The 27,281-nt window shown below is 35.8% G+C and overlaps 6 protein-coding genes across 10 annotated transcripts; 3 read left to right on the forward strand and 3 right to left on the reverse strand.

The window, feature by feature from the left end:
• Positions 1-176: 176 nt before the first annotated feature.
• On the reverse strand, positions 177-7,323 carry LOC123316533 (2-phosphoxylose phosphatase 1). Of its 2 annotated transcripts, none has more exons than XM_044902659.1 (6): positions 6,987-7,323; positions 3,746-3,888; positions 2,616-2,995; positions 1,469-1,672; positions 975-1,113; positions 177-907 (listed from the first exon to the last, which is right to left on the reverse strand). In XM_044902659.1, the coding sequence occupies exons 1-6, from the start codon at positions 6,994-6,996 to the stop codon at positions 557-559; spliced, it is 1,227 nt and encodes a 408-aa protein (XP_044758594.1). In that variant the 5' UTR covers positions 6,997-7,323; the 3' UTR covers positions 177-556. The 2 variants fall into 2 exon arrangements, with proteins under 2 accessions (XP_044758594.1, XP_044758593.1); XM_044902658.1 differs by lacking the exon at positions 6,987-7,323 and adding an exon at positions 4,273-4,848 and having other exon boundaries at positions 195-907.
• LOC123316534 (solute carrier family 25 member 36-A) lies at positions 5,158-14,398 on the forward strand. Of its 2 annotated transcripts, XM_044902661.1 has the most exons (5): positions 5,158-5,600; positions 9,630-9,817; positions 9,872-9,964; positions 12,419-12,678; positions 13,102-14,398. In XM_044902661.1, exons 1-5 carry the CDS (start codon positions 5,560-5,562, stop codon positions 13,540-13,542), a joined length of 1,023 nt encoding a protein of 340 aa, XP_044758596.1. In that variant the 5' UTR covers positions 5,158-5,559; the 3' UTR covers positions 13,543-14,398. The 2 variants fall into 2 exon arrangements, with proteins under 2 accessions (XP_044758596.1, XP_044758595.1); XM_044902660.1 differs by having other exon boundaries at positions 9,630-9,964.
• Positions 14,399-14,952: 554 nt separating this feature from the next.
• On the forward strand, positions 14,953-15,500 carry LOC123317003 (cytochrome c oxidase subunit 6A1, mitochondrial). The gene is made up of 2 exons (XM_044903337.1): positions 14,953-15,114; positions 15,203-15,500. The coding sequence occupies exons 1-2, from the start codon at positions 15,012-15,014 to the stop codon at positions 15,442-15,444; spliced, it is 345 nt and encodes a 114-aa protein (XP_044759272.1). The 5' UTR covers positions 14,953-15,011; the 3' UTR covers positions 15,445-15,500.
• Positions 15,501-16,391: 891 nt separating this feature from the next.
• LOC123316459 (ring canal kelch homolog) lies at positions 16,392-19,591 on the forward strand. Its single transcript, XM_044902532.1, has 9 exons — positions 16,392-16,559; positions 16,863-17,009; positions 17,071-17,472; positions 17,529-17,625; positions 17,682-17,957; positions 18,435-18,857; positions 18,920-19,034; positions 19,099-19,465; positions 19,522-19,591. Exons 1-8 carry the CDS (start codon positions 16,495-16,497, stop codon positions 19,410-19,412), a joined length of 1,839 nt encoding a protein of 612 aa, XP_044758467.1. The 5' UTR covers positions 16,392-16,494; the 3' UTR covers positions 19,413-19,465; positions 19,522-19,591.
• Positions 19,592-21,036: 1,445 nt separating this feature from the next.
• On the reverse strand, positions 21,037-24,052 carry LOC123316462 (mitochondrial glycine transporter A-like). Of its 3 annotated transcripts, none has more exons than XM_044902539.1 (6): positions 23,904-24,052; positions 22,597-22,715; positions 22,240-22,330; positions 21,932-22,104; positions 21,659-21,834; positions 21,037-21,573 (listed from the first exon to the last, which is right to left on the reverse strand). In XM_044902539.1, the coding sequence occupies exons 1-6, from the start codon at positions 23,916-23,918 to the stop codon at positions 21,287-21,289; spliced, it is 861 nt and encodes a 286-aa protein (XP_044758474.1). In that variant the 5' UTR covers positions 23,919-24,052; the 3' UTR covers positions 21,037-21,286. The 3 variants fall into 3 exon arrangements, with proteins under 3 accessions (XP_044758474.1, XP_044758472.1, XP_044758473.1); XM_044902537.1 differs by lacking the exon at positions 23,904-24,052 and adding an exon at positions 23,271-23,560; XM_044902538.1 differs by lacking the exon at positions 23,904-24,052 and adding an exon at positions 22,788-23,263.
• Positions 24,053-24,092: 40 nt separating this feature from the next.
• On the reverse strand, positions 24,093-27,190 carry LOC123316460 (sialin-like). Its single transcript, XM_044902533.1, has 7 exons — positions 27,056-27,190; positions 26,826-26,992; positions 26,300-26,536; positions 25,616-25,921; positions 25,213-25,495; positions 24,801-25,042; positions 24,093-24,740 (listed from the first exon to the last, which is right to left on the reverse strand). Exons 1-7 carry the CDS (start codon positions 27,057-27,059, stop codon positions 24,573-24,575), a joined length of 1,407 nt encoding a protein of 468 aa, XP_044758468.1. The 5' UTR covers positions 27,060-27,190; the 3' UTR covers positions 24,093-24,572.
• Between the last annotated feature and the right edge of the window lie 91 nt (positions 27,191-27,281).

The raw sequence follows: 27,281 nt of genomic DNA on the forward strand, positions 1-27,281 counted from the left end.
TTTTGAGTATATCATATAATTTCTTTGATAATCTATATTTTATATATTTATTATTTTGTTGATTTGTTACAAATAAATGGAGAGAAAAAAAAGATCTTTCAATAACTTGGGTTTCTTAAAGAAAGCTTGGTTTATTGATATCGGAAAGTATAAAATGACAAATGGATAATCATTAGATTCACATCACATCAAATTACTTTTCTAGGTTAATATCCCATTTCAGCAGATTTGTTTAGGAACAGAAATAAAGTCAATCAATGAAATGAGCCTAAAAATCCATAGGCATATATTTAAAAATCAATGAAAATATATTTCTTCATTCATTAAACTAAATGAGCGAAATAATGATGAAAGAAGAATAAAAATGTTTATTAATGATGAAGTATAAACAAAACCAATGAAAATCACATTATCAACAACACTCATCAAGAAGGTTAGTATATACATACACTGTTATATTATGTAACCCCAAAAACTTTCTTATCTACTTACCAAGTGTGCTTACCACTTTTTGTTTTAACAAAAAATTCTGTTAAGATTTTCTTACAAAACATTTTCAACAGGCATCTTTGAAATTAGTAACGTTCAAACTGCTGAAATAGTCATCATGTAGGAACCTCACAATGTCTTCAATTCTGCACAAGACTACTTTGTTCTCTAACGCTAAAACATTCTTACAAAACGTTATTTGCCTAGTCACATCTTTCCCATTAGAAAGCACCCTGAAATATACTCCAGTAGCTTCGTTGTTCGGTATATCCCTATTTTCTTGATAGACTTCGAAAACTATCCGAGCTGCGAATCTCAAAAGCAACGGATCATTTTGAATACCCAGTGTGGTCGTTAGTTGTTCTATCGTGTGGTCGTGCCCTGAGTAAAGAACAAAGAAAGGCCCACTGCTGGATACCTGGAGAGGAGATATCAATTATGTAAAAGCCTCAAATAAAAATATGCAAGCATTTATTTGAACTCACTATGTGGAGCATTTGTTGCACAATATGCCTGATGAGTCCGTAGGACCTAAGCAGACAAAGCCTTCGCCAATGGGGGTCTTTCCATTTTTGATGATTCAACCAATCGGTGTAGGCAAATATACCGGCAACGTTTTGCCTTCTGAAAAAGACATACAGGTTGTTGTCAATGGGGAGTGTTGTGGACAGAAGGTTAATCGGAATAAATTATTTCACCAAAAACTGGCGGAAGTATCATCCCCTCAAGTCTAATGCGATTTCAGTAAATTTTAAGTACGGAAGGCGAAGTAGGCTGCGGGAAGATCTCGTACCGATTGTAATAAATTTTGTGTTTAGTTCATTTTCAATTTTTCAAGTCATTTCAAATTTTTTTCACACTGGGATTGAGCGATATCGTTTGTAAATTTCGCCACCAGGTGGCTTGAAGATGACTTTGAAACGTGAGTTTTGGTGAAACGATGAAATAATTCGCCTTGTATAGTAAATGATATACCTACTTGATACAATTGAAAGGTGTTTCACAAGGTAGGCTGCTACTATGGCAGATGTAGGTCAGTAAAGCGTCTCTCACCGACTGGGGGTCAGATCCCAGCCTGCCTTGTTCCGCCCCTGGAGAAAACAAGGATCGTCCTGTGGATTCCGAAAGAATGGCTACGGCTGGATGGGATTTCAACTGATGGTTCAGCCATTTCATCACGTATCTGGGAAAATTAACCGGACTTGTTGAAACGTAAATGAAAATACATAATCTTTTTTATGCGGAAAATTTGTGTTTGCCACTTTCTTTTCAGGAGCCATCTAAAGGGGTATGCAAAGATTATAGAGTTAATTAGAGTTACTCTATAATCTATCTAAGCCATGGACATAAACTATAGTTGGACATAACCCCATGATGTCTATGATCTAAGCACAGGCAGCTCGAAAAAATTATATGACCCCACACTAACTATTTATTTTTTTTTGCATATCTTTCCAACCGAGCCAAATTGGAAAAAATGATGAAGGAAAAAGTGTTTCTTTTGACAAGTCAGGGACTCGCCAAGTATATTCGAACATAAATTACTCGAAAACGATTTCCTTACTCGACATTCTGATTAAACTTGTATATATAATGTATGCATTTTTTCCTCGTTCAGTGCCGAAGCTGTGTTGAAACAAATTTCCTTTTATCTATCCATATATCAGTTGATTTGATATCATAATCAATATTCACGAATTCAAATTCCTTCAAATCATAGCACTGTTACCAATTTCGTAATTGATTTTTTCCAAAATAATCTTCATCCGAGTTTTGTTTGATTTCGGAAATAGAAAAATATGGCTTATATGTACTCTCGGTTATCTTGTTACAATAAACAACGATATAAATTCCGCACGAGAATGAATAATCTCATAACATTTTTTGATTCTCCAACAACTGCGCAATTTACGCAAAAGTACACATTGATATACGTAAAAGAGGCAAAAATTACTATTCTCGAAATATTTTTTTTTAAATGACTATGATCAACAATATTTTTTGAAAATATTGGCATTTGAACTTAGTTTCCTGTGATCTAAGTAGGTAGCTTACTTCCAAACAGCATGGGACAGTACAGTTCTTGAGAAAGTAATTGTAAGCTTTTTTCAATCGAAAATACTCACTTCGTCAGTTTTTCTGTCGCCGGACAACCACAGTCCTTGAAACAAAAATTCATACTCTGACTCTCATAGATAGGAATTTTTGTCAAGATTTCGTGGGGTAGGAAATTTCTGAGGAAGGCAAGGGCAGACTGGAAGGTCCTCCTGTACCTGGTGCTGTAAACTGTTATGTCATAATGACTGAGATTTTTCAACCTTGGCCAGACCTCCAAGTAGCTCTGCCTGAGGATTCCGCCCAGTGTGAGATGTTGATGAATCCCTTGCATTGTCAATTGACCAAGTTGACACTGTGTGGGGTGAATCGGTAAAAGGGGGAAACCGTGGAAAGATCCGGGTGTACTCCATGATATCTTCTCATAAGATGTGAGGTTTTGGAGATATTTCTGGAAGGAAAAGAGTCTCATACAGAAAAATTGACAATTTTACTCTTTTCCTCATAAACCAAACTGTATTTTAGTGTTTCATGTGAACCGAAGAGTTCGAATGGAACGTGAAAGACACTGAAACCTGTAGTACAAAATCGTACTGCTCAATCCAGTTTTTCTCAAGTTATCGAGCAACATTGGAAGTTCGCGTCAGTTTACATCGAATGTGAATCTGAAAAACACTACAAAACGATATAATGAGTCGTATGCATAAAGAAGAGTATTTGCTTTTACTATAATACTATCTTTGTCAGTTGCTTATAAAATGTATAATTTCATTTCAATAAACTAAAGTGAAAGCATTTACTACTTCTTTATGCATATGTACCAATAACTTGAACATAAGCATCAATTATTTTCGAATGATCCTTTAAATTCTAGTTATACAGGTATTTTGAAAAAAATTTTATCAAAGAGATTCGAAGATGAGGAACAGAATGCACCGTTATTTTATGGACGCATTTAAATCACAGATTAATCTGTGATTTAAACGTTATCACAGAAATTAATGACGATGATGGGTCTTCATATAAGCGATTTATTAATAATTACCTATCCCTAGAAATGAGACTATTTTTGGGGGAATGATTTTATATTTGTTATCAGGGATAATTTAAAACCCAACATGTGTCTTCCAAACGTGTTCGACTGGTCTTCTCCATATTACTTTCTTAATAAACCGACAGTGAAGATATTTTGGTCACTAACCTTGTACGAGTTGAGATGTTCAGACGGCGAACCTCCGCAATTCACGGCTGATATGTTTCTCACGTATTGAAGTGGACCTCTATCACCATGTCTCAATAAAATTATGAGACCTTTCAGCGTCCATTTTTTTGATAGAATTATACCTGAAATTTTAAGATTCTATATGCCAATCCTTAATGACAAAGATAGTAAGGGGATGGTGGGTGCATATCCAAAGGGCGAGCCCGCAAAGTTTGCCCCTAGGAAGAAGGGAAACAAAGTCAGTAGATATAAGGTGTTCGCTTTGAAAAATAAATTAATTTTAGAATCACATTCGGTAAAGCGTGGTGTCACAGAATTAATTCAAAATTTCAAAAACATAAAAATCTAGATGAAAATATTCAAGGCAAGGTTTGCTTATGAGAGGAAAACTAGGTATATACCACTAGGAATAATTTTCAGGCAACGAAAAATAAAAGAAAAAGATAACTAAAATTTATTCAATAAAAAATAAATACAATTATAATGAAATGGACAAATAACTCTACCTTCATCCCCACCAGTAATATCGTTAGGAAAATTGCATATTTTGAAGATTCGCTTGGTTCTGACGTCAATGGCCAAGTTATGAAATAATTCAGTAGCTAACGTAGGTTCAGGAGAGACTTGTTTTGTCTCAAGGAACTTGTAAATTCCTGCTACAAGTAACAAAATCCATATGCTCATCAGAACATAGCATTGCAAAGCTTTATTCGGAAATGGCATACGTAATATATCCAAAGTCATATTATAAACTTTCACATTTTAAGGAAAATATGTTTCTATTCAGGAATACCTGCCAGTAATTGAATTTATTTTTTTAATATGCTACTTGTTATCAGGAACATAACCCTACTTCCCTTGCTGAGATATTATCCCCTTATTTACGTAATGCATCATTGCAATTATCACATTATTATCAATTATTCATTAATTAAACTGTGCTAAAAATAAACTCGTTTTGTTTACATCCTATGATGTCGAGAGTGGGGTAAAAATCAAATCCAGCAGTAATCTCTGCATCCAGTTTGTCTATGATCACATCACTGGTCACTGGCTGATTTTTTCTAATTTGACAGAAAACAGGCTGGGCATTGCGCAATGCGCGCTAACCGTGCAAATAGGGAAGACTGCGCACGATCACGCAATTGACAAACGTACGTGAAAATCATGCATGATGCATGAAAACCGCGTTGTGCATTCAAGATTCAACCCTTTCTTATGCTGTTATGAAGAATTGAGTCTCATCAGAAGTTGAAATTGTTCATTGAACTTGTGTTTTGCTTGAAAGTTGTTTCCGACAGAACTATTGCTGCTTAAAGCATATTCATCCTGTGTGATTTGGACTATCAAGATTTTAATTCGAAGATTTCTGAGAGGAGAATACGAAACTGCAGCGATTGGAGTTTATTTTGAATTTGGAACTAAAATACCGGGTAAACAAGACCACGTGATCGTGGCATGTCTGTCGGCTTTGACAGGGAGGGGATTCCAGCGAAAATCGACTCTATGATCAAAACAAACAGGATCCCGCAATAAAATTGTTCAGTTTCAGTTCAGTGAAACGAGTCTTCGGTCACGTCCACACGTTTTCTTATTGGATGAAGATTTCCCAGATTCTTCGAAAAATCATAATTGAGGAGAAAGAAGGTCCCGGAGAACAGTGAAATGTAAATAGTCAATTTGCTGACATGTATCTCAGAAGTTGAAGTGATTGTGTCATTACAAAATTGCGATGTCAGTGTAATTCACAACTTGCGGTAACATTCTGAAAGTGTTTTAAATTCCCAGGGATTATGTCCCAGAGGGATTCTGTCATTCACCTAGTCGCTGGGGGGTATGTATTTCACATCGTAAATATTATTTCATTCATAAAACCGCATCATTCCAACCAGTCAACGTCTTATTATGTAATGATATTCAAAATTTTAGTGCTCACTTCTTACTACTGCACTGATGTGGGCGAAATGTGGATATGCATTATTTTTACGAAGAGTTGACTTTCCCTTATCAAAGCCGGAATAATCATCTATGATTGATAGGGACATAGATAATGCATTTGATCAGCTGTTTTAATGATTATTAATATTCAGCATAAATAATTTTTCATCACTGTAAACAGAATATATTTAGAGAAATTATAAATCAAGCTTCCCTCTATTGATGAAGTTACAAATTTAACTTTATTATCTATAAAATTCCTTTTTGAGTGTTTTTCATAGATATGGGGCGATAATGCAGCGCAATAGATCTATGTACTGAACCAGGTGCGCTTGTTTACTGATATTGAATATTTTTTTTATTCACATGTGGTATACCTTTGATTCCTACGTAATTTGTGGAGTCGTAAATGAGTAAAAATGTACTGACAACTCATCATATTCTCAAATCGTTGAGTAAAAGATTTGCTCAACAATGATTTATCTATAATATCTATCATAAGAAGGGAACTATACTGTCGTATATTCATTACATATGGAAACATTACTTTTGATGAATCGTCAAAGGATGAAATAAATTTCATTTGGTGAGGTTTCAAATGATAACCTTCATGCTATCGAAGTCGAAAGATAATAAATGATGTTCGGCACTTTAAAAGAAACCTTAAATTTACCAAGAAGACCTCCTGTAGTACAGCATAGATCTTCAGTTGATTGGAAAACGATCCAATATGTGAATTGGAATTTAATTAAATGGACTATGAAATGCAATCTGATTAAATTCGTTTCCATTACACCTACACCCCCAGTTGCACCAAACTAATTTAATTAATCCAATTGTCTTTAAAAGCATTCGTCTTTTAGGGAAAAAACTCTATTTTCTTGCTAATTCTAGCTTAAAATTTTTGACCTCCTTACTCACAATTCATTGAACGTCTGCATTCAAAATAAAAAAATTAGGAGAAATTTCAAAATCCTGTGCCAGCAACAGTTGAATGAAATAAAAGAGGCATCCCTGTATTATGCGTACTCCGTACTCCATATGTATCTTCTATGGTGTCCAAGTTACAAATGAGCCATAGAGAAAGGGCTCTTCTCTCATGTCTGATGTGAATTCTGAGCTTTCCTCGGTAGATTATCACAATTGCCCATAAAATCAGTTAATTTTTTTCCTTTTTGGAAATTTACGCCGAAAAATGGATCTTCAGCAATAATTCAGAGAATAATTTGTATTGTAAAATACCGTGGAATTGGACGCCGCGATAAAACTCAAACGTAACTACCTACGAACATCGTCTTTTCACTTCGCGTGAATTCTTGCCATTATTCCCATTTCGATAACAATTAACTATAATGATAACATTTATATTATCTTTGATGGCGCTCTGAAAAAACGCTCGCGAAAACAAGCGACCGCGAACTGCTTGTCCAAGGACGTTCCTCGCATCAGAAAAACAACCGAATGAAATGAATTTGAACGGGCAGACGTGGATTCCTATTATATTTTCGTAAACAAATACGCCGTATTCACGAATACCGTTTGAACCGGTTTTAAATAGGACATATTTTCAGTTTTTCTATCGAATATTTCGTGTGAATTTCTCTTTGGATGCGACGCTGTTTTTTCAGATGCCTTATCACATATTTCTATGTTCAAGGTGTATTTCATAGATTTTACATATGTAATTTTTTTCATCGATATTTCCTAAAATCATAGAGTTTGGAGAGAGAGGAGGTTTTCAATCACAAATTATGTAGGTAACTGGTTCGATAAATATTTGGAACATATTATTTATGTTTTATGTCCCAAGAATAAATGTCATATTGAGTTCTTTGACCAATGTCAGCCAAAAAAAATTTAAATTCCAGAGTCATAATTCAAAATTAATAAGTGTTAAAAATACTCATTGAAAAGTAGGTAAAATTCATATCACATATTGATTTCTCCCTAAGTAACTCATTACACCTACAAGATGCGTTCGTAAAGCCTGCGAATATTTATAAAATGTCTCTAATCAGGATAAGATTGTCCCAACACTATTGCAAGTCCAGGTTTGTTTATGTAGATAACTACTATATAATAAATTATTCAGAGCAGTCAAGAGAACAACCGGCGCATTTAGAAAACGCCGAGCTATTTATAGAACAACCATTGGTGTACTCGACGATAGTACATTCTTGGGATGTGGATAGGAACTTCTGATTAGGTACAGTGGAGTGCGGAAAATCTGTTGAGAAATTTATTTCAGAAGAAAAAATATGTTTATACGACATCACCAAGTTAAGATGCCTAAAAATCTTAGATATGATAAAATAAGTACATAAACTGTCAATGTTTGTACCATCCCGACATCTGGTAATACAACCTTGAATTACTTAGAAGATAATCATTTTTCCTACGGAAAGTTTTCGTTGATTTATTGTATTGAATTTCCGAGTGGGAGGGGCAAGAGGGAAAAATCAGTAGATTTAAAGGTTTGGGTTAACTCCATCTCTTCGCGTACCGCTGCACGTCAATGTCCGCGGAAAATTACAAACGAAAGACGAATAACCTAGGCATAAGCAGCGAATACTCTCGAGCCAGATCGGAAAACCTAAAAAAAATGCCCTACAAAATTTATGATTTTTGATGTTTGCCAGAGGCAAAAGTAAACAAGTCTATGTCAGTTGAGAATGTTGAGATGGCTGAGGTTAGGTTAGCACCGATCTATGGTTCTATGCCGATCACAGACAGGGGTGGGTACGACTGATTCAACTCATCGATAGCGGAGAATAGTGTTTTGGCTATGGAGGCTCCATAGTTTTGGTATAGATATTTATGAAATTCATTTTATTATGGTTTTTTGAGGAAATGGTGGATCCCGTGCTAGCAAAGAGTAACCTTACTCTTTGGTGCTAGTTTGTCTCTTAATCTGAGAAAATATGCATGTACTGCTTGTAGAAGCATCATTATGATGCAGAGAGCAGTTGTTCCAAGACTGAGAATTGCTTAATTGATAATTCTATTCCAGGCATATATTTGCTCGTAAAATTCTCGAACCTCCGTGAAAATATAGGTGTGTACAATAAAGATTCTGGCTTACGCTTACCCTGTATATTTCTATGATGCACTCTAGTTGATCCTGTATCGTTTTAGAATAAGCGTGGGTTACAAAATAGAGTAATCACCGAGAGTACCTTACAGAAATAAACGTAGGAAAATAGTAAGGGCAAATGTGAGGTGGAAATTGACTTTGGAAACTTTCGACGTTAACGGTTTGTTTACGTTATAGTGCCAATTTTTTTTATTCGCATCGACTCTGACTAAAATATAATGCGATTTCAATCAACTTGAAATGAATGCAGTGCTGCTCGATATAGAGCCGAAAATAAGAGATGCATAATTTTCAATGTAATAAAAATATAGCAGGGGGGGGGGGGGTGAAGACATAGACATACACAACAGGTGTTTAATATAGGTATATGATTGAAGATTGGTAAATCATTCAAACATACAAATTGTCGATATAAGCTGTCATGAAAGTAAAGTGGTTTCGAACTGCAAATTTTTTTTTAATTCTATCCTGGGACTGAACAATATGTGATACATTGTCATTCAATTCACCAGACAAAAAACGCGTAAACGAATCTATATGTCCAAGAATATGGAAATATTCTACGTTAATTAGCAGAATGAAGTCAAATACTCAATTAATCGCAGATAACAACTCGTGAACAGCACTGAAAAAATTGTGAATCCTTGGGAGGTCTTTCTTCAATTCCTATGACAGCCGGTAGAGGGCCTATCGCTTAATTCACCAATGGACTCGCTCAGTTAACCATGTTATTGATATGCTGGGAGATCGAATTAACCTAATTCGTCGTCTATATCGCTATTTGAATCGATTGCGTCTGAACCCGCCATATAATTTCTTTCTTTTTTCCAGCGTCGGAGGCACAGTCGGCGCCATAGTGACATGTCCCCTGGAAGTGGTCAAGACCCGGCAGCAATCGTCGCAGAATTGCTTCCGTTTCGTCGGAGAACTGCCGCCCATCGCCCAGGACCCGGTGCCTGGCAACAAGACCACGTGCCGCACCTTGCCGCCCGCGACCGGTAACAACGGCCACCAGAGGCGTAGGTTCTGGACAACAGCCCCTCAATGTCGTCCTCAAGTTGTGGCTCTTTCAGGTTATGCGCCACCGCAGTCGACGCACGTGCCATCTATCGCGCAATGCATTAAACTCATCGTCCAGCACGAGGGACCTATGGCGCTCTTCAAAGGTAACTAGCGTGGGGCGGTTTTCAGATATCGTGAGCTTGATTAGAACAAGGAAGTGAGAAAGAAGGAAAGAGAGAACCTAAGACCACCCCCATTCTGTTGATGGTCTGAAATTGACGTGGAAATCGCGACGGAAAGAAGGGTTAGGACTTTAAATGTCAAATTTGACAGAAACTTCAGAATATCATAGCGTTTTTTATTGCTAAAACTAGTGCAGTGCGAGTGCATGTTTTGATTCCAAAGAATCTGAAGCTAGTTCTTTCAATGGAATTCGCAGTATTCGAAAATTTCATCAGTAAAACTGGGGCTCTCATTGAGTGCATATTATAAAAACAGAACAATAATTTCAAGATATCCTAATTCGCATTTGATGTTCTGTAATCCACTAGTTTTACTAATAGAAAACGGTATTAGATTAGCAATTTTTGATAATCTCGGTTCGCAGAAGGATTAATATAGTGATTCTACACTGACTCTTGAAGAGTCACTGTAGTTATTCTTGCGCCACCTGTCTGTTCAGGTGGTAAACATCTATTCTGTAGGTCCTGAACTAACTACACCCGTTTGCACCAAACATACTTAGTCTAAAGTGTCCCTTAAAATGAACTCTTAACTTAAATTACGTTGCACCAACTGTTAAGTGACATTTAAATGGCTAAAGCTAACCTTAAATTTAAGCGCTCCTGTAATGACCACTTAAATATTTGAGGGCGGGCTTCTAACCTAGAATAATTTGTTGAACTGGCTGCAGAACCCATTTTTGACGGATTTTGGAAATTGAATGAATTCATTATTGAATATCAAGCCTTTTCTTTCGCCTTTATTGTTATGCCATCAGTCTTCCAATTATCAATTATGTGTCACAAATCATACTATAGTTAGCAACAAACTCTTTTCTTCTGTTGAGTGCCCTTTGTAGATTACCACCACTTCCTTGGCAATCATTCATCGTATTCGTACTAACAAGGACAATAAGGACATTTTCTTCACGTTCCTCTTCAACATTCATAAAACAAACTCACGCAAGACCTTACAAAGAAAGTGTTGTACTTATATAAACTTGAGTACCCTTTAACCCTTTATTTGACAATCCTTGACTGACTGACTGACAGGACAATTAAGTTAGGTTAATGAAATGACAACGGCCAACCAATGAAATATCTTTATTGGACTAGGATGAAGTTGCACCAAAATAAAAAACAGAAATATCACTATATATAAAAACTTAAGAGCCCCTTACTTAAGATTCTGTTAAGCCACAGTCGTGCAACTGGGAATAAAATTAAGCGTCCATTAACTTTAAATGACACTTAGTTAAGTACTCGTTTAAGGGGTATTGGTGCAAACGGGCCTAAGAGTTGTTACATTTCAACTGTCATGTCAAAGAGAAACAAGTTAAAGAGTTGTTATGATGTTTGATATGACAGTTGAAGGACCAATGAGAGTGCTTCTATGCGTGACGAAACTGATAAATCTAAGCGCGGGTAATTTCGAATAGATTCCATCTTGAAGCGGCTGCTTCAAAATCTTATGAAAATAGACTATTCAATGTTCTATTCCAAATTTAAAGAGTTTATCTATCAATGGAATTTTTTTACAGCGGTTCATACCCACAGCTCGATAGGATTGATTTATTATCGCTTTATTTGTCGTGGTGCTTATCAATACAAAAAATAACTTTATCATTCCGGTTATTTTGTTAACTGAGAATTCAGATTAGAATTGATCATTATTCATCCATAAATTATGCATTATAGAATATCTGCAATTACGAGAATTCTATAACTAAACAGGTTACTCTGATTCCAGACGATCAGAAATAATGAATTAATAAGGAAAAATGCTGTTAAAACTAGAACGACTGGTTACCTTTTCGAAATTTAGTACGGTGATAAAATTATTCTGTTAGATATACGTTACTGCAGCTCATCAAAAAGGACTAGCTGGCTGTTATAGATCGTATCAGCATTTTTATCATTTGTAAAACGCTTTCATTGGTACATCCTCACAGTTTTATTCCAATTATGTATTGTCTATCGAATATGGTGCACGTTTTTATTGACTATTTTTCAGCGATAGTTTACGCTGAAATCCACTTCAAACTGTACAAGTTGGGACTATAATCACACAATTTCAGTTACCAATGAGTTTAATGCAATAAATAATACTTTTTTCAACTTGTAAAAATGGTTTGAAAGCTTTACATTTTGACTTATAAAAAAGCCATATTGAACTGAAACAAGAACAGAAATTTTTACAGTATCAGTTATGTGTTCGTATGTTTCATTCAACTTTTATTCAATTCAGGTATAAGCATATCGTGAATTCTATTTTCCTTAAAAAAAAGCCCATTGTTGATACCCATTGCTTAATCTCATATACAAAGCTTCACTGCTTCCACATGCAACATTTTCGGCGAAACTGCACATAGCTTAAACGCTTGTTTTTCCTTTTAGGCCTTGGACCAAACTTGGTAGGAGTAGCCCCATCTCGTGCCATATACTTTGCTACATATTCCCAGTCCAAGCAGCTCTGGAACAAGGTCCTTCCACCTGATTCCCCAGTCGTACATGTTTGTTCAGCTTCCTGCGCAGGTTTTATGGCCAGCACCCTAACTAATCCCATTTGGTTCGTGAAGACTAGACTCCAGCTTGATCTGAATAAGCACAGCAATATAACTGCCTTTGAGTGCGTACGTCGAATTTACGCAAAATCGGTAAGCACCCCAAATCTATTTCAGGATGAATAATTTATCTATTGAGTAGAGCAACGTATTTTTAGTCGTACAGGGTGTTGAAGTCAATCAGCCGATGTTACTTAAGTTTTCAAGTGATCCGCCGAGAATCAGTTCTTCATTAATTGATTTGTGGACTTTAGATCAAGTGCATAAAGTCACTTGGTTCATGCCCAACCAGTCAGTTGTTTATTCATTAAATACATCTCACATCCTGTACACACCATATTCAAGTCTTAATTCCACCCATTAGCCTGTCAAGTACCATTTGTTTCATTAAAGTTCAACTACATTAGTTAAGAGCGGAGGCAATTTCAGTCGTAGAAGTTTATGTCATTAATGTCATATTTGACAGGTGGAAGCCTATTGGCAATTTTTATCTCATGTATCCTTTCACATCTCCAGGGTATTTTAGGATTTTACAAAGGCATCACCGCTTCCTACATGGGAATATCAGAAACAGTAATTCACTTTGTGATATATGAAGCCATCAAGGCGGAGCTGATAAAACATAGAACGACAGGCCTAGATGAAAGGTGTTCCAAAGACTTCTTTGAATTCATGATAGCCGGAGCAATATCAAAAACGGTAGCTTCCTGCATAGCGTATCCGCATGAAGTGGCAAGGACAAGGCTGCGTGAAGAAGGTAACAAATATACTGGATTCTGGCAAACGTTGGGGCTAGTCTTCAAAGAGGAAGGCATAAGGGGTGTTTATAGAGGACTCACAACGCAACTAGTCAGGCAGATACCGAACACTGCCATCATGATGGCTACATATGAGGCTGTTGTTTATATTTTAACTGCTAGATTTGGCACAGATTTTTACGATAAAGATGACGATTGAGGTCTGTTGCAGATGTAGTAGAACAGGCATGCAACAAGTAGATTTCCGCTGTGTATTTGCGAACAGAATTATTTTCAAACAAAGATCTAAGTCTTTTTAGGGAATGCATGTTGAAATACACTGCTTTGGTGATATGTTAATATTCAGATCTTTCATTTCAATTCAGAAATGGAAGATGTGTACTATAGGTTTATCATTTTAACGAATATTTAATACGATCCTCGTTTCTGTTTTTCAATTGATGGAAAGTGATATATAATTTTTGCGGCTTTTGATAGATGCCACAATATGAGGATAAGTGATCAAAATGCACAGTTCAACAGTTGGTGCATACTAGGAAGTTCCTTAAATAATTCTTTCATAAGTTTGGGATTAGAATATCATCTTAACTTTTGTTTGTTGTCGTACTAGATTCATAGTCATCCGTTAAAATATTGAAGTTCCTGATTTGGATGCTGTTTGTAGTTCATTCTGTTACATTCCCCTCATGTTTCACTCTTTTCCAACCATACTAGAAAGTTGTTAGGCGTCGAGATTAAGACAAAAAAATATGTTCAAATTCGAAAGAAATATAGGTTATGTGATAAGTATTTGTATATGTTGTAATATAAAATTATTTTTTAGCATGTATTGAATGTTTTCACTGACATTCTGTTAGTTAAGTGTCGAATTTTTTTTGGGATTATCGTTTCCTCCTTAAAAATTTACGATATGATTTCCATTCAATTGAAAATGATACTCAGTAAGTTTGCTTGTATCGAAGAAATTCGTCGTTGATTTTATGTAAGCTCTAGATGATTGCTGTTTTTTTTTTGAAATGTATATTTTTGTTCAATAAATATGTGATGAATTGAAATTGCTCTTCTTATCCCATGATACTGATAACGTGATATCTTGACCTTGAAAAAGAAATAAGTAAAATTTCGCTTGAAATTTTGTTAAAATTCTTCCAGCCATTCAGGAAGAATTCTTTGATCCAACTGCAATAATAGTGTTACAAGATGAGATAAAGCAGAAATCGCGAAATTCAATGAAGAAAAATCGTGAAATTAAAAACTTAATAATTGTTAAAAAAGCAAGATAATATACTGTGCTCTTAAATAAGTTTATTAACAAACTCGATCATTAAACGAAACTTATGAACAACTCAATTTGACTTGTCTAGTTGTTGAAAAAATCATCATTGTGAGATCTGGCAACACTGCTAACAGAGACCCTTTCTCTATGACTGCTAATTTGTTGCCTAAAACCACAGAACACTAATATACTTTTGACCAAAGAGTTAATGCTTTTGATGGAACTATCCCGAGTATAAACGCGAACAAAGCTAATCTCTCGAAAAACAAGAACCTTATATTTCTGACCAGGACTCTATGTCTCTGACATGCCAGATCATAGAAAAAGATTGATTGTCATAATTGACATTTTTCTGAGAGACTAGTTGGACGAGAATCGGGACAATCTTGAAAATGGCTTCTTTCCTGCAATATAGCGCTCGAAGGTTTTTGCAAACTTCTGCAAGAAGGGCCGCCCATATTGAGGGCCCCTCTGCTGTTTCTGGTGGAGAGGAAGGTAATTACGGAATTGTCAATATTCAATTTCTGCTAGTGTATCCAGACATCTTGTTACATAATTCAACACTAAAAAATCTATTTTTCAGGTGGTTATAAAGTTTGGAGAAATTTGACATTCTTTGTTGCATTCCCTTCAATCGCATTATGCATGGCCCATTGTTACATGGCTCATAACAAGAAAGAACATGAGAGACCTCCATTCGTCAAGTATGACTACATGTATATAAGAACTAAACGTTTTCCATGGGGGGATGGTAATAAGTCCTTGTTCCATAACCCACACGTAAATGCTTTGCCTGATGGTTACGAAGAAATTGAGGAACATTAGATTATTTTTCTGCCTAAGTTATGTATAGTCAAATAAAGTTTAGTTCTAAAAAAGAATTGATATTGATATCCCTCGAATCATTTAATAGTTCAATTTTCAAAACCTAAAAAAAGTTTTGTGAGGTGGTGGGTGACTACTATTTACTTTGCTTCTATAAAAATTTTGCTAATATAATATGATCTTTGATTTCAAAGATGAATAATTAATATGTTGAGTTGAATAGCTATCCGAATCAGGAAAACGGTCCTTATGGATAGAAAATGAGAAAGAACAACGATATGAGGAAATTTTAATATATATATTTAATATTAATATATATTTTTTTCTAAAAATATCTAATGATATATGAGCCGGTCAGAGGAAAAGTGGTATAAGTCACAAATTCCGATTTTTGAGTTATACCGATATTTCTGAGCTCTGACCGGCTCATATATCGATATTTTTTCTCATTTCCGACATCCCACAGATTACAGAGCGACATCCCTAGCAGGACCAGAGTCTCCGTAATCTGTGGATCTTTGTCTGTGGTCTCTGGGTGCAGAATCTGTGTATTTCTATTCTATGGTACAATTGTCAAAAAACTTTTACCATGTTGCCGAACTTTTTCCGATAATCGATTTGACGACAAAATTCCATGTACAATTTACTACAATTTTACTCGAAATATTTTGATTTGGCGGCGTTGCTCTATCATCTGATGTTTGCCAGTTGTCTGCGGTTTGTTAAAAAAATAAACAGTGAATAAGTTGATAATGACATAAGTGTAGTTCTATTATTACAATATACTTTTTACATTTCGTATTAGAACATATTTTATTATGCTAGTTGGTTTCGATTAACTGAAGTATGTTTTTATTCAAATGAAACGTGGGATGACCTAGAGATGTAGAAGGTTTTTTTTTACTAGAAGTGTGCTGCGTATAAACAAAGATTCCTCTTTGGTATAAATTAGTCGAATCAAGTTTGGACCTTCATTGCAAACCGCTGAAAACCTTCATTTGGTGTTTTCAACGTTCTTGAATTAATTAACTAGAATAAGTTGTACTTAAAATGGAAACGAATAATGTAAATAACGTGAGTGACAATGATAACGATGCTATGGAAACACAAGGAAGGTAAATAAACAAAGTTTACGTTATTGTCTCGTATGCTTTTAGAATAATAATAATAACTGAAAAATCGTTATCCCTTTATTTTTCCTCATTAAACATATTTTTTTCGACTGGAACAAGTTTTTTGATATCTCAGCAGAAGTTGATGAAATATTTAATCAATTCCATAAGTAATTAATGACCTCAACGAAATTTGGTATTAATTTTCTTTGATGTGAATCATAAAGTTCAATTGCTTTGTTATTAGATAACTCCAGCTCCAATTGTTGTGAAACTACTCACTGATCTACATGAATATTTTTTCAGTCGTTTATTATTGAGATGTGCTAGTCAGAATTCCTTGGATGAAAGTTCTCAAAAACATGTATCAAGAATTGGAACCAAAACAAAACCCCCATACAGAAATAATTACCATACTCAGAAAGCTTTCGAAGTGATGAATGCTATGAGAATGTGAGTATTCACTTTAAAAAGGTTTCGAGCCAAGTTTATTCACTATCCATTTATGTTGTAGCCAAAATCTGCTTTGTGATGTAATCCTTGTAGCAGATTCTGTTGAAATACCTGCCCACAAAATGGTTTTGGCCTCTTGCTCCCCATATTTCTATGCAATGTTCAACAGTTTCGAAGAAAGCAAACAAGATCGAATAACACTCAAAGAAGTAGACCATCAGGCACTTGTTTTGCTAATAGAATATGCATACACTTCGGAAGTTCAAGTTACTGAGGAAAATGTTCAAGCCTTATTACCAGCTGCCAATTTGTTACAGCTTATGGATGTTAGGGATGCATGTTGTGATTTCTTACAAGCACAGCTGCACCCAACAAATTGCTTGGGGATAAGAGCCTTCGCAGATATTCATGGTTGTTTGGACTTACTCTCGAATTCTGAGTCGTATATTGAACAACATTTTCCGTAATATGATCCCATATCATTGAGATTTATCATCTTAACTCTTAATTAATTTGCAGAGAAGTTGTGGAATGTGAGGAGTTTCTGAGTTTAACTCATCAGCAAGTTTCAAAGTTGATTAGTAGTGATAGATTGACTGTTCCTTCTGAAGAAAAGGTGAAGAAATCGGTCAGAGAATGAGTGTTTTTTGCTACTTTCGATTTCATTTTTAGGTTTTTGAATGTGTCATTGCATGGGTACAACATGATTTGGACAATCGACGTAAACATTTAGCTTCACTGATGGAGCATGTTAGACTTCCTCTGCTGTCACAAGACTATTTAGTACAAAGAGTTGAAGAAGAACCCTTGTTGAAAGTTGACCTTCAATGTAAAGATTACCTTATAGAAGCCCTGAAATATCATCTCCTCAAAGGTGACGGTAAAACTAATTTTAGAACACCAAGAACTAAACCCAGACAACCCGTTGGATTGCCGAAAGTATTATTGGTATGTTTTATAAGACTTTGATTATTTGTGAAATAAAGGAATGTGTTTTTTTGTTTGTCTGTGTTTTGTCTTTTTATTAAAGCATTGGAAATGGTTTCGTACTTTTGGTACATGGATCAGGATTCCATGATTCTAACTGAAAATTTAAAAGTGAATTAGAGGGTAATTCTTCAAGAGATTCTGAAATAAACAAATCAATCTATGAAAATTATAGTAAAACATCTTCATAATATAGATTAGATCGTCATTTTTTATAGTGTAATTCTTCCAAATTGGAATTGATTCATTAGACCCATTCTAGATGGAGTTCTAATGTTTAAGCATGGTCGATCCTCTATATAACCTACACTTCATTCATTCTGACAGCTCATGGTTCTGAAGAGCTCATGGTTCTGAAGAGCTACGTTTAGACTAACCTAACCTAAACTATGTTAAATTTTTACAGCTCTGTACCAGTTCTGATGTACTATGTTTCAGGTGGTTGGAGGTCAAGCTCCTAAAGCTATCCGTAGTGTAGAATGCTACGATTTTAAGGAAGAACGCTGGTATCAAGTTGCCGAAATGCCAACTAGGAGATGTCGTGCAGGTTTAGCAGTCTTAAATGGCAAAGTATATGCAGTTGGTGGATTCAATGGTTCGCTCAGAGTGAGAACAGTAGATGTTTATGATCCGGTTTTGGATCAGTGGACCAGCTGTGCTAACATGGAGGCGAGAAGGTCAACCTTAGGTGTTGCAGTACTCGACGGTTTGATATATGCTGTTGGAGGTTTTGACGGTTCAGCTGGACTGAACACCGCTGAGGTATTCGATACAAAAAAACAATCCTGGAAAATGATATCGCCCATGTCGACTAGACGGAGTAGCGTAGGTGTTGGGGTTCTCAACAACCTGCTATATGCAGTAAGTCATTTGTCAATGTCAACTTCAAACTGGTGGTTATTTATATTTGTCATTTTTGACAGGTTGGAGGTTATGACGGAGCTTCTCGGCAATGTTTGAGCTCTGTGGAGTGCTATAATCCGGAAAACGATACTTGGTTGTGCGTTCCAGATATGATTTCCAGGAGAAGTGGAGCTGGTACGGTTATTTATAATTTTAAAATGACGGAAAAACAAAAATGACTATCTAACGTCAATTTCAGGAGTTGGTGTCTTGGACGGAATACTTTACGCGGTAGGTGGCCATGATGGACCTCTTGTCAGAAAATCGGTGGAAGCCTATGATCCGGACAAGGAAATTTGGACGCCTGTTGCAGACATGGCTGTATGTAGAAGGAATGCAGGAGTTGTAGCGATGAATGGACTACTTTACGTTGTAGGAGGTGACGACGGTTGTTTTAATTTGTCTTCAGTTGAAGTGTACAATCCAGAAAAAGGGATTTGGACCATGCTGCCAAGCTGCATGGGCATTGGCCGAAGCTATGCAGGTGTTGCCATCATCGATAAGTCCATATGAAGGTCACTTGTTGCTGATGACAGGAGCGTTAGTGCTTGTTCCACGATGGCAAGGTAATTGACCAGGTTTGTTTTCACGAAGTTACTTCAATTGACACTCTTCTATCTAGGTATGCGAACTATGATGAAAACAGCAACGCCGAAGGTGCTGTAGGTTACGATAACCCCCAGATGCCCATAGAAAATGATTATGAACCCTTGCCTAACGATCCTGACACCAGCAACACTGAGAACATTTACGAAACCATAGAAGATGTACGCCAACAAATGCCCCAAGCACCAGAACAACCCATTTATAACCCGATGTCAGAAGTTGCCAGTTGTAGTACTTACGGACGAATTGGAAACGCCTACGGTCGCATCGACATCCTAGGTAACCAGCCTGAACCTAAACGGTTTGTATTTTACTCAGTGGTATCATTTCAAGGTCATGGCATCGGAAGGATCGAGCGCCATCTATCGTCATCGTGCGGTAGTATCGATAGTAACCATTATTACGCCCTGGAAGGTTTCCAACCACCGAGAGACGCGACTGGCAGGATCAGTAAAGTGTCCATCCAGTGGCTGTTGGCCAATAAGTGGTTACCTTTATGGATAGCCAACACGGACACTGGTAGAGATTATCGCATAATAGACTTTCTTCTGGCTCAAGGTGAAAATGAGGAAATTCACGAGGGTGTTGAAAATGATGCTCAAAATAATGGGAACGAGTCGACTCCGCCCCTGGGCGGGGCCGGAAATAATCCGCCCCCACCTTCGCCTGCGCAAAATGGCGGCAACATGCCAAATCATCCGAATCAACAATGAAAACGACAAAAATGAAGGTGGGTGATTTCTAATAGTTTTTCTTCAAGTTGTAGTAGTTTTAGCGGGGAAACTTCATATACACATGAACATTATGTGCTTTTTTCAGGTTGTTTTTGTACTACTGAGAGATTAACCTCAAAGACTTGACATTACTGCCAAGTATATGCCAAATCAAAAATAGTTGAATAAGTACACTTTATGGTCTTCATACTGAGACAAATTACCACAACTGAGGAGAATATTTATCGATTAGAATTGACAACAGAAATGTAATGAGGTAAAATCTATTAGAGGTATTCTTGTAGATTCATATATTTTTAAAAATGGACTGTTGATCAATTTGTTGGATTGTTAGTGGACTGATAGGAATTCGTCAAGAATTTCTTGATGTTCGAATTTTGTGATATTTTATTGAGGAGAATACAATAATTTTAACTTTTGTGATGAAGTATAGTAGTGATTATGATTTTTCTTTGGATATACCAGTGAAGATCTCAATTTTAAACTTTTTTTTTATTCGTACTCGAATTTCTATGGCAAGATTTCTTTTGAAAATATTTCTTTCGGGACTAGATAGTTTCTAGAAGGGTTTAGTTGTTGAATGATGAAATTGAGCATTTGATTCTGTATATACTTGATGCTTCAAAATATGTGATTAGATTAACTGAGTTGAGAATAAAGCATATATTATATCATTTTTCGATGTATATCTGACAAATAGATGAAATTTATAGATGTTCTTTTTCTTTTATATGAACTTTTCCCAACATTTCTTATATTTTCATAACAAACATCGACACAAAAATAACAAGAATAAATCCATTAGTTATTGTTTATTTCTTGAAATTAAATCAAACAACGAATTAAAATATTCTCTACACTATAGATAGATTATAATAAAAGTAAATATTCATAAAATATATATATCGTTTCAAAAAAGACATCTTCACAAATCCCATCTCTGGCGAATCATTCTCATTGTTGCCATAATTCGAGATCTTCAGCTTTTAAAAGCCCTTCAAATCGAGTATCCAACAGGGTCTCAGCCTTAGTTCGGGAAATCAGAAGCTATTTCAACCCAATAGACTGAGATACCCGTTCGTAAATGGTCCAAGACATTGCTGCCATCAGAGTCCGTCTTAGCATTCTTGGAACTATACCTTTGAAATAACCCTTGACGCCATATTTGGTGTGGACATGGGTGACAGCCGACCATACACCTTGAAATTTGTCGGGGTACAGTTGCATTTTGGTTTTTATCACATCAGCGGGCTGTGTGATGAAGGAGGCCAAAATGCCTGCGGTCACCCCGCAAGTGAAATGAGCGGGAGATGCGTAGGGCGAGTTCAGCACATCTGTAAAGAAAGGGAAAAATGAAAAATCGTAAAACAATACGGTTGATGAAAAATTGTTAAATACAATGTAAAAGAGGTGACTTACCGAAAGGTACCAGCTTTTTAGCTTGCAGGTAAAACATAAGATATAAACCAGAGAATGGCGCATCCCTAAATAATGTTGGCAACAACCCGCATGTCATTCCTTTGAAGCCTTCTTTCAAGTAGATTTCTTTGAGGGCCGATCTCATGCTGCTATAGTTATATACACCACTTTCATATCTGTAAAAACCAGGGAATCAATAAAATTCAAACACCGGATCATTATTTTATGTGTGGAACAGGGAAATTTGCTTTTTGTCAAATTCTATTTGCTCACCTTGTTTTGATCACGGTGATGGGAATAAGAATCGCACCACTCAAACTTCTAGCAGCAAGACCCATAGCGATGGCTTCTAATGGACCTGGGGCTCTATTTTGAAAAAAGCGACTTTTCATGAAATCAATCGTGCAGAAGTAGAGACCTACACCAGGAACGCATCTGGCCAGAGACTGAAAAAAAAAAAAAAATACTGAAAATTCCAAAACATCGATTTTGTGTCTAAAGGCAATGAAGAATTGTGACGTGACAATTCGTGAGAGTGTGTTTATAAGGCTGTTCAATTAGAAACCTTTATCAATACTTACAGGGGTCATTCCTTTCCATAGACCTTTAAGCTGCTCCTCTTGTAAGATGGTGGCAAATATATTGTACATGCCAACAGATACATGACGGCCACTGAAAAAATAATAAATATAAACTTCTTTATTGACTACAACACATCTAAGAGAACAATCTGAGTATGTTAAATGAATTTTTCACTGAAAAAACTAATATGAAAAATATTAACAATTGCAATGTTTCATACATATTTCATCAGATTTTTCTTGGTTGAAAGCAGGAATAGGTACCTATACTTTTCAAGTGTATACTGATAAAATAATTGATTTCAACATATTTTTATCAGTTTAAATTTAATTAGGTTGAAAAAAATTGATATTTACTTTATGGAAACAGTTGTTGGATTCTGAAGCCTGGTCTTGACCAAATCCAAGGGCTGGAACAAAATAGTAGAACAAGTTCCTGAGAAGGATCCAGCTAAGAAGGACTTGACCAATGGGTACTGCAATAAAAAATGAATATTCTTATAGGTACATTCCAAAAAATAAGATGCTATGATTTGAATACAACTTACACTTTTTTTATGCTCCATTTTAAGAGAAAAAAAAAATTTGATATTCTTGTTTATAGAATTGTATCAGAGTAGTCAGAATAATAAATAGGGTGAGTTCTGAATTCGTTTTCAACAAGGACATTCTGGATATTCACATGAGGACAAAACATGTTTACAACCAAAACTTTGAGAAACATTTGATTCCGTAATTCAACAAACCGATTTGAAATAATGACCACTACTATGTATTTTGCAGTAAATTAGCAACAAACAATCTATGCAGACTACTAGAGACAAACAAGTTTTCTTGCTCAATTCAAACTTTCCGTTATAATATATGGTGATCGTCTGGACTGTTCATGTGTGGGGGTACATAAATATGGAGTTGGGATCAGAGGGTATCCTGATAAGAAGTTATAAATGAGAGGTTATCATTCAGAATTACCCCCAAGACAGAATCGGTAAACAAGCTTCCGTGATAAATTTTAACTTCGATCCACTTACATCTTGCAGAAACGTTTTTTTCGCATTCGATTTATTTTTCTTATCACTTTCGACATAATTTTCATTGGAATCCGTTGATAGAGATATAATTTCGTGTCCTTTCATTTCAAGGCATTTTTTGTAATATTCGTGACTATCACTGCTGTTTGAATTTTTAATATTTTCCTATCATTAATAATTAATGTCTCATAAATATCCTTTTCATTGTCGATGTTAACAATAGCGATTTGAATTATTGAAGATCTTATCAAGGACATACAAGTTCATTTTCCTGCTGTCAAGCATGTGTTAATCAAAATAAATAAATAAATGTCAAGATTTCATTTGGCATAGACATAGAATATGCTCTTGATTTTCAGATGAGATCAGTATCAGTAGTATATAACTTGCACTAATATACAGACTGTTTACCATGAAACACTAGAAAGTGGGATATTCGATATTGCTTCTTGAAAGGGTGCAGGGGGTTGTTAAAATCTTCTGTTAAATGATTAAATGAATGGATGGAAATGGAATTCCTAATAAATTGTATAAAAATTCGATTTTTCTTCATAAAACCTTATCAGATCTTTAGCTTTCAATTTGGCAAAATGAATTATCTCGGTAACTACTTGGAGAAATAGATCTACTTACCCTACGGTATTCCATTTCGAGTTAATTCCAACACAGAAATATTCGCAAACGAAAAATATCGAAACTTTTCCAAGTTCAACTCTTTGAAGTTGAGATTAAGGAATGAAGCAAAGTGTTTTTGCGTTAAAGATTTATAATATTTTCTGACGTTCAAAAGTTTCGTCATTCCATACATGTTGAATATTGACCTGGGAAAATATTTATCAATCAATTCTCTGCTGGGGACTCTAAGGTTACAATAATAATTTCAATGTTATCTAAAGCGAATAATTAAATAGAACATTGTGTTGCCCTGCCCTTTGGGTTCATCATATCTGTTATGCGTTTGCCTGGTATAATTCCTTTGATAGGGACCTACGTCGGTTCAAAAATTAACTACTTAGGTAATTGTTTCTATTAAATTTGTAGAATTCTTGAATGATAATATTTATAGAAAGAATTCAAGTTAATGCCATAACAACATAATTATGTGAAATTATCCGCAGCTCACAAGAAATTGCAAATAGGATTGTGAAGGATAGATAGCAGCCATTGATGTGTTTCACACATGGCATACATAAGAGAACTTTGATTCAATTCTCAACTCAAAACTATAACAGTTGTCGAGATAGTACATGCATATTACGTATGACCTTATTTCACTAATTAAAATCGGAGAATCAGCCCTACTCAGGTTGCAGAAACCCCTGGTGCTCCTGGAGCATTTTGGCCCTCCTTGCTTTTCTTTTCGTTCCAGGGTTGTAGTTTGGTTGATCCCAGGAGGATGAAGAGAATCCCTGTAGATACATATACTGCTCCACCGATTGAAAATATCAAAGTCCACTCTGGCCAGTCACTCTGAAAAAGGGTTAATCGATATAAGTGGACTCAATACAACCGATCTTTTCAGTATCTCACTTTTTTCTCCAATATTTTCGAGTTAATACTGGGAATTATGAAACCTGGCATGGATCCGAAGCAGTTCATGATGCCATAAAGGGTACCTGCGAAATTTGGTGCCAGGTCTTGGTTATTCACGAGCATGGTGACCACAGTTGCTCCATTCAGACCTAGCATAATGACCAAAAAGCTAACAGCTAACTCGGGATTGGCGCCGATGAAAGTATAGCAGAATAAAGTCACTCCAGGAAGCAAATGGGCTAAAAATAAAAAGGAAAGAAGTACTTATATAATGGGTTACAGTTTTTTGCTTATTTGAAATAAATTTCAACTTTGAGATTGAAGAAGATAATCTATGTTTTTTATCGATTTAAGCTGAAGAATTGTAACAGTATAATGAACACAGTAGTTGTCGGCGTTGAGTACTCACAGAAAAGGACGAATCCTTTCCTCACCACCGCCTTATTTTTAACGATCTGCTTTTTCAGGAGGTAATCTGCAGTGATCCCAAAGATAAAACCCATGATGAGACGTGCTAAGCTTGGAAGCGCAGCGAGTGTGCCCAATTTTTCCATCTTGAAGTGTAAAACTTCTGCCATAAACTTGGGCATCGAGGTCACGATGAGATTCAGACCCCACAAACTGCCAAACTGTCCTATCACAAGGACCAGGAAGGGTATAGAAGTGGCAATTTTGAGGAAAGGAGGCATGACCTGCAAATTCGAATAATAAAAGTGGCAGTACTGGTAGGTTAATCTTCCCAGTTTTTCCTAGGCTGGTTCCCATCCCAAATGGACATAACCTAAATGCTGTATGAAGTAACTAAACGGCACCTTTCCTTGCTCTATGGTCCCTTCATGGCTGTCCATTATGAACTGGGACTCCTCCTGGCTGCACCACCAAGATTTTGACGGATAGTCCGAGATCAGCAGGAACCAGAAGAAACCGAAAGTCACCGTTACGATAACGATGCCGTAGAAGGTGGATTGCCAACCCCACATAGGGATCAAGAAGCCGCTTATGACGGTTGACATGATGGATCCAAAGACGTTGCCCATTAGACAAGCGGAAAACTTGCCCTTTTCGTGTGGTGGTGCCCAACGTCCGATCAGACATTGGAGGGCTGGATATTGGACTCCCTGTAAGGAAGGGAAGAATGCTTACGGAATTTATTCTAATGATAACATTTTTAATTCTGCATTTTATGATGTGACCTTGTAAATGAGGGTTAAAATAATTGTTCTAGCTACTATAGTTTCAAAATATTCTTGGCTCTGAGGGATGTCAAATTATCTATTATAAAAAGTCATAATACTAGAGAAGTCAATAATTAATATTAGCAAGGTTCATTCCAAAAAGATTTCATGAGTTTTGTTCAATAACTTATTTCATTATTAACAAAAACTTTTAAAGTTCAGCCTTTCGAACACAGGTCTTTAGTATTATTTTTATTGCAACACAACAGTTTAGTTAGACCTTCTCAGACGAAACAACGAATAAAAAGATATTCAACTTACGGATAATAACCCAATGAAAAATCGACATACGAAAAGTGGCACCCAGTTATCGCTTATGACGAACAAAGATATAATTGTTATAGCGGCATTCGACAAAGAGCTGAAAAGTACTGAGATCCAAGGACCAACGATTTCTGCTATGGGTCCTCCGGGTATGGAGGTTATTGTTTGCCCGTAGAAGTAAGCTCCCACAATTAAGCCTTCTTGCCAGCTGCTGTATTTGTATCTTGGACCATACTGAAGCAAATTCATTTGTATTGATTTCCTTTGTATGTTTTCAAAATATAATTACTTTTTTCTTTAAATAAAATTATATTTATATAATACATGTTGATTGAATTTAAAAACGATGATTCAAATTAAAATACGAAGAAATCCTTTTACAGGATTTTCTCATGAAGCCACAAAGCTGGTTCTATGTTGTTAATTCTGATGAATAGACAAATTCTTTCATTCTGAATAACAGACTAGGTTGAATAAGATAAATAAGTAACTTGAAGTCGTGGTAAATGGGGTTGTTACTTACATCGGGAACTTCAAGCTTTTCTTTTTCTTTGCTAGTTTCATTGAACACTTCCTCATTTTTATCGATCATTGCTACTAAACTTAGTTGAAAATACACCCTGTATGCGTAGTTTAGAGCTGCTGCATTAAAAATCATAACTGCTACCCAAATCCTATATGGGCATTTTTCTGGAAGGATATCATGAAAGGGCTGATTTTTTTTCGGTAGGTAACACTCTTCTGCACACTTACTCATTTCTTATTATGTATTTACGTTAACGATAAGACTTTTTTACGTAATAATGTCACATTATCGAATTTTCAATGACAAAAATCATGATTTCTCCAGACATGAAAGAATGCTCTTCATTCGGTAAAGCTTAAATGGGTGACTCAATTTTTATTCCTAGATCAGAGGAGAGTATTCTTCTATTTCCTAAAATTTATATAGCTACCCCCAATTTGTGACACAGATTTT

This window comes from Coccinella septempunctata, chromosome 7, assembly GCF_907165205.1.
Source record: "Coccinella septempunctata chromosome 7, icCocSept1.1, whole genome shotgun sequence".
NCBI lineage: Eukaryota > Metazoa > Arthropoda > Insecta > Coleoptera > Coccinellidae > Coccinella > Coccinella septempunctata.

Bases quoted from the DNA above. Each gene is read 5' to 3' on its own strand.
- LOC123316533 (XM_044902658.1), bottom strand. From the start codon at position 4,510: ATGACTTTGGATATATTACGTATGCCATTTCCGAATAAAGCTTTGCAA. The intron at 2,996-3,745 runs GTTAGTGACCAA...TTTTCCTTCCAG, and splicing joins AACATCTCAACTCGTACAAG to AAATATCTCCAAAACCTCAC. The intron at 1,114-1,468 runs GTAGGTATATCA...TGTCTTTTTCAG, and splicing joins ACACCTTTCAATTGTATCAA to AAGGCAAAACGTTGCCGGTA.
- LOC123316534 (XM_044902660.1), top strand. From the start codon at position 5,560: ATGTCCCAGAGGGATTCTGTCATTCACCTAGTCGCTGGGGG. The intron at 5,601-9,629 runs GTATGTATTTCA...TCTTTTTTCCAG, and splicing joins ATTCACCTAGTCGCTGGGGG to CGTCGGAGGCACAGTCGGCG. The intron at 12,679-13,101 runs GTAAGCACCCCA...TCACATCTCCAG, and splicing joins GTCGAATTTACGCAAAATCG to GGTATTTTAGGATTTTACAA.
- LOC123317003 (XM_044903337.1), top strand. From the start codon at position 15,012: ATGGCTTCTTTCCTGCAATATAGCGCTCGAAGGTTTTTGCAAACTTCT. The intron at 15,115-15,202 runs GTAATTACGGAA...TCTATTTTTCAG, and splicing joins TGTTTCTGGTGGAGAGGAAG to GTGGTTATAAAGTTTGGAGA.
- LOC123316459 (XM_044902532.1), top strand. From the start codon at position 16,495: ATGGAAACGAATAATGTAAATAACGTGAGTGACAATGATAACGATGCT. The intron at 16,560-16,862 runs GTAAATAAACAA...ATATTTTTTCAG, and splicing joins GCTATGGAAACACAAGGAAG to TCGTTTATTATTGAGATGTG. The intron at 19,035-19,098 runs GTACGGTTATTT...CGTCAATTTCAG, and splicing joins TTCCAGGAGAAGTGGAGCTG to GAGTTGGTGTCTTGGACGGA.
- LOC123316462 (XM_044902537.1), bottom strand. From the start codon at position 23,375: ATGAAAGGACACGAAATTATATCTCTATCAACGGATTCCAATGAAAAT. The intron at 22,716-23,270 runs GTAAGTGGATCG...TTTTTATTGCAG, and splicing joins AAAAAACGTTTCTGCAAGAT to TACCCATTGGTCAAGTCCTT. The intron at 21,574-21,658 runs GTAAGTCACCTC...CTTTCTTTACAG, and splicing joins TAAAAAGCTGGTACCTTTCG to ATGTGCTGAACTCGCCCTAC.
- LOC123316460 (XM_044902533.1), bottom strand. The intron at 26,537-26,825 runs GTAAGTAACAAC...AATTTGCTTCAG, and splicing joins AAAAGCTTGAAGTTCCCGAT to TATGGTCCAAGATACAAATA. The intron at 24,741-24,800 runs GTGAGATACTGA...ACCCTTTTTCAG, and splicing joins CGAAAATATTGGAGAAAAAA to AGTGACTGGCCAGAGTGGAC.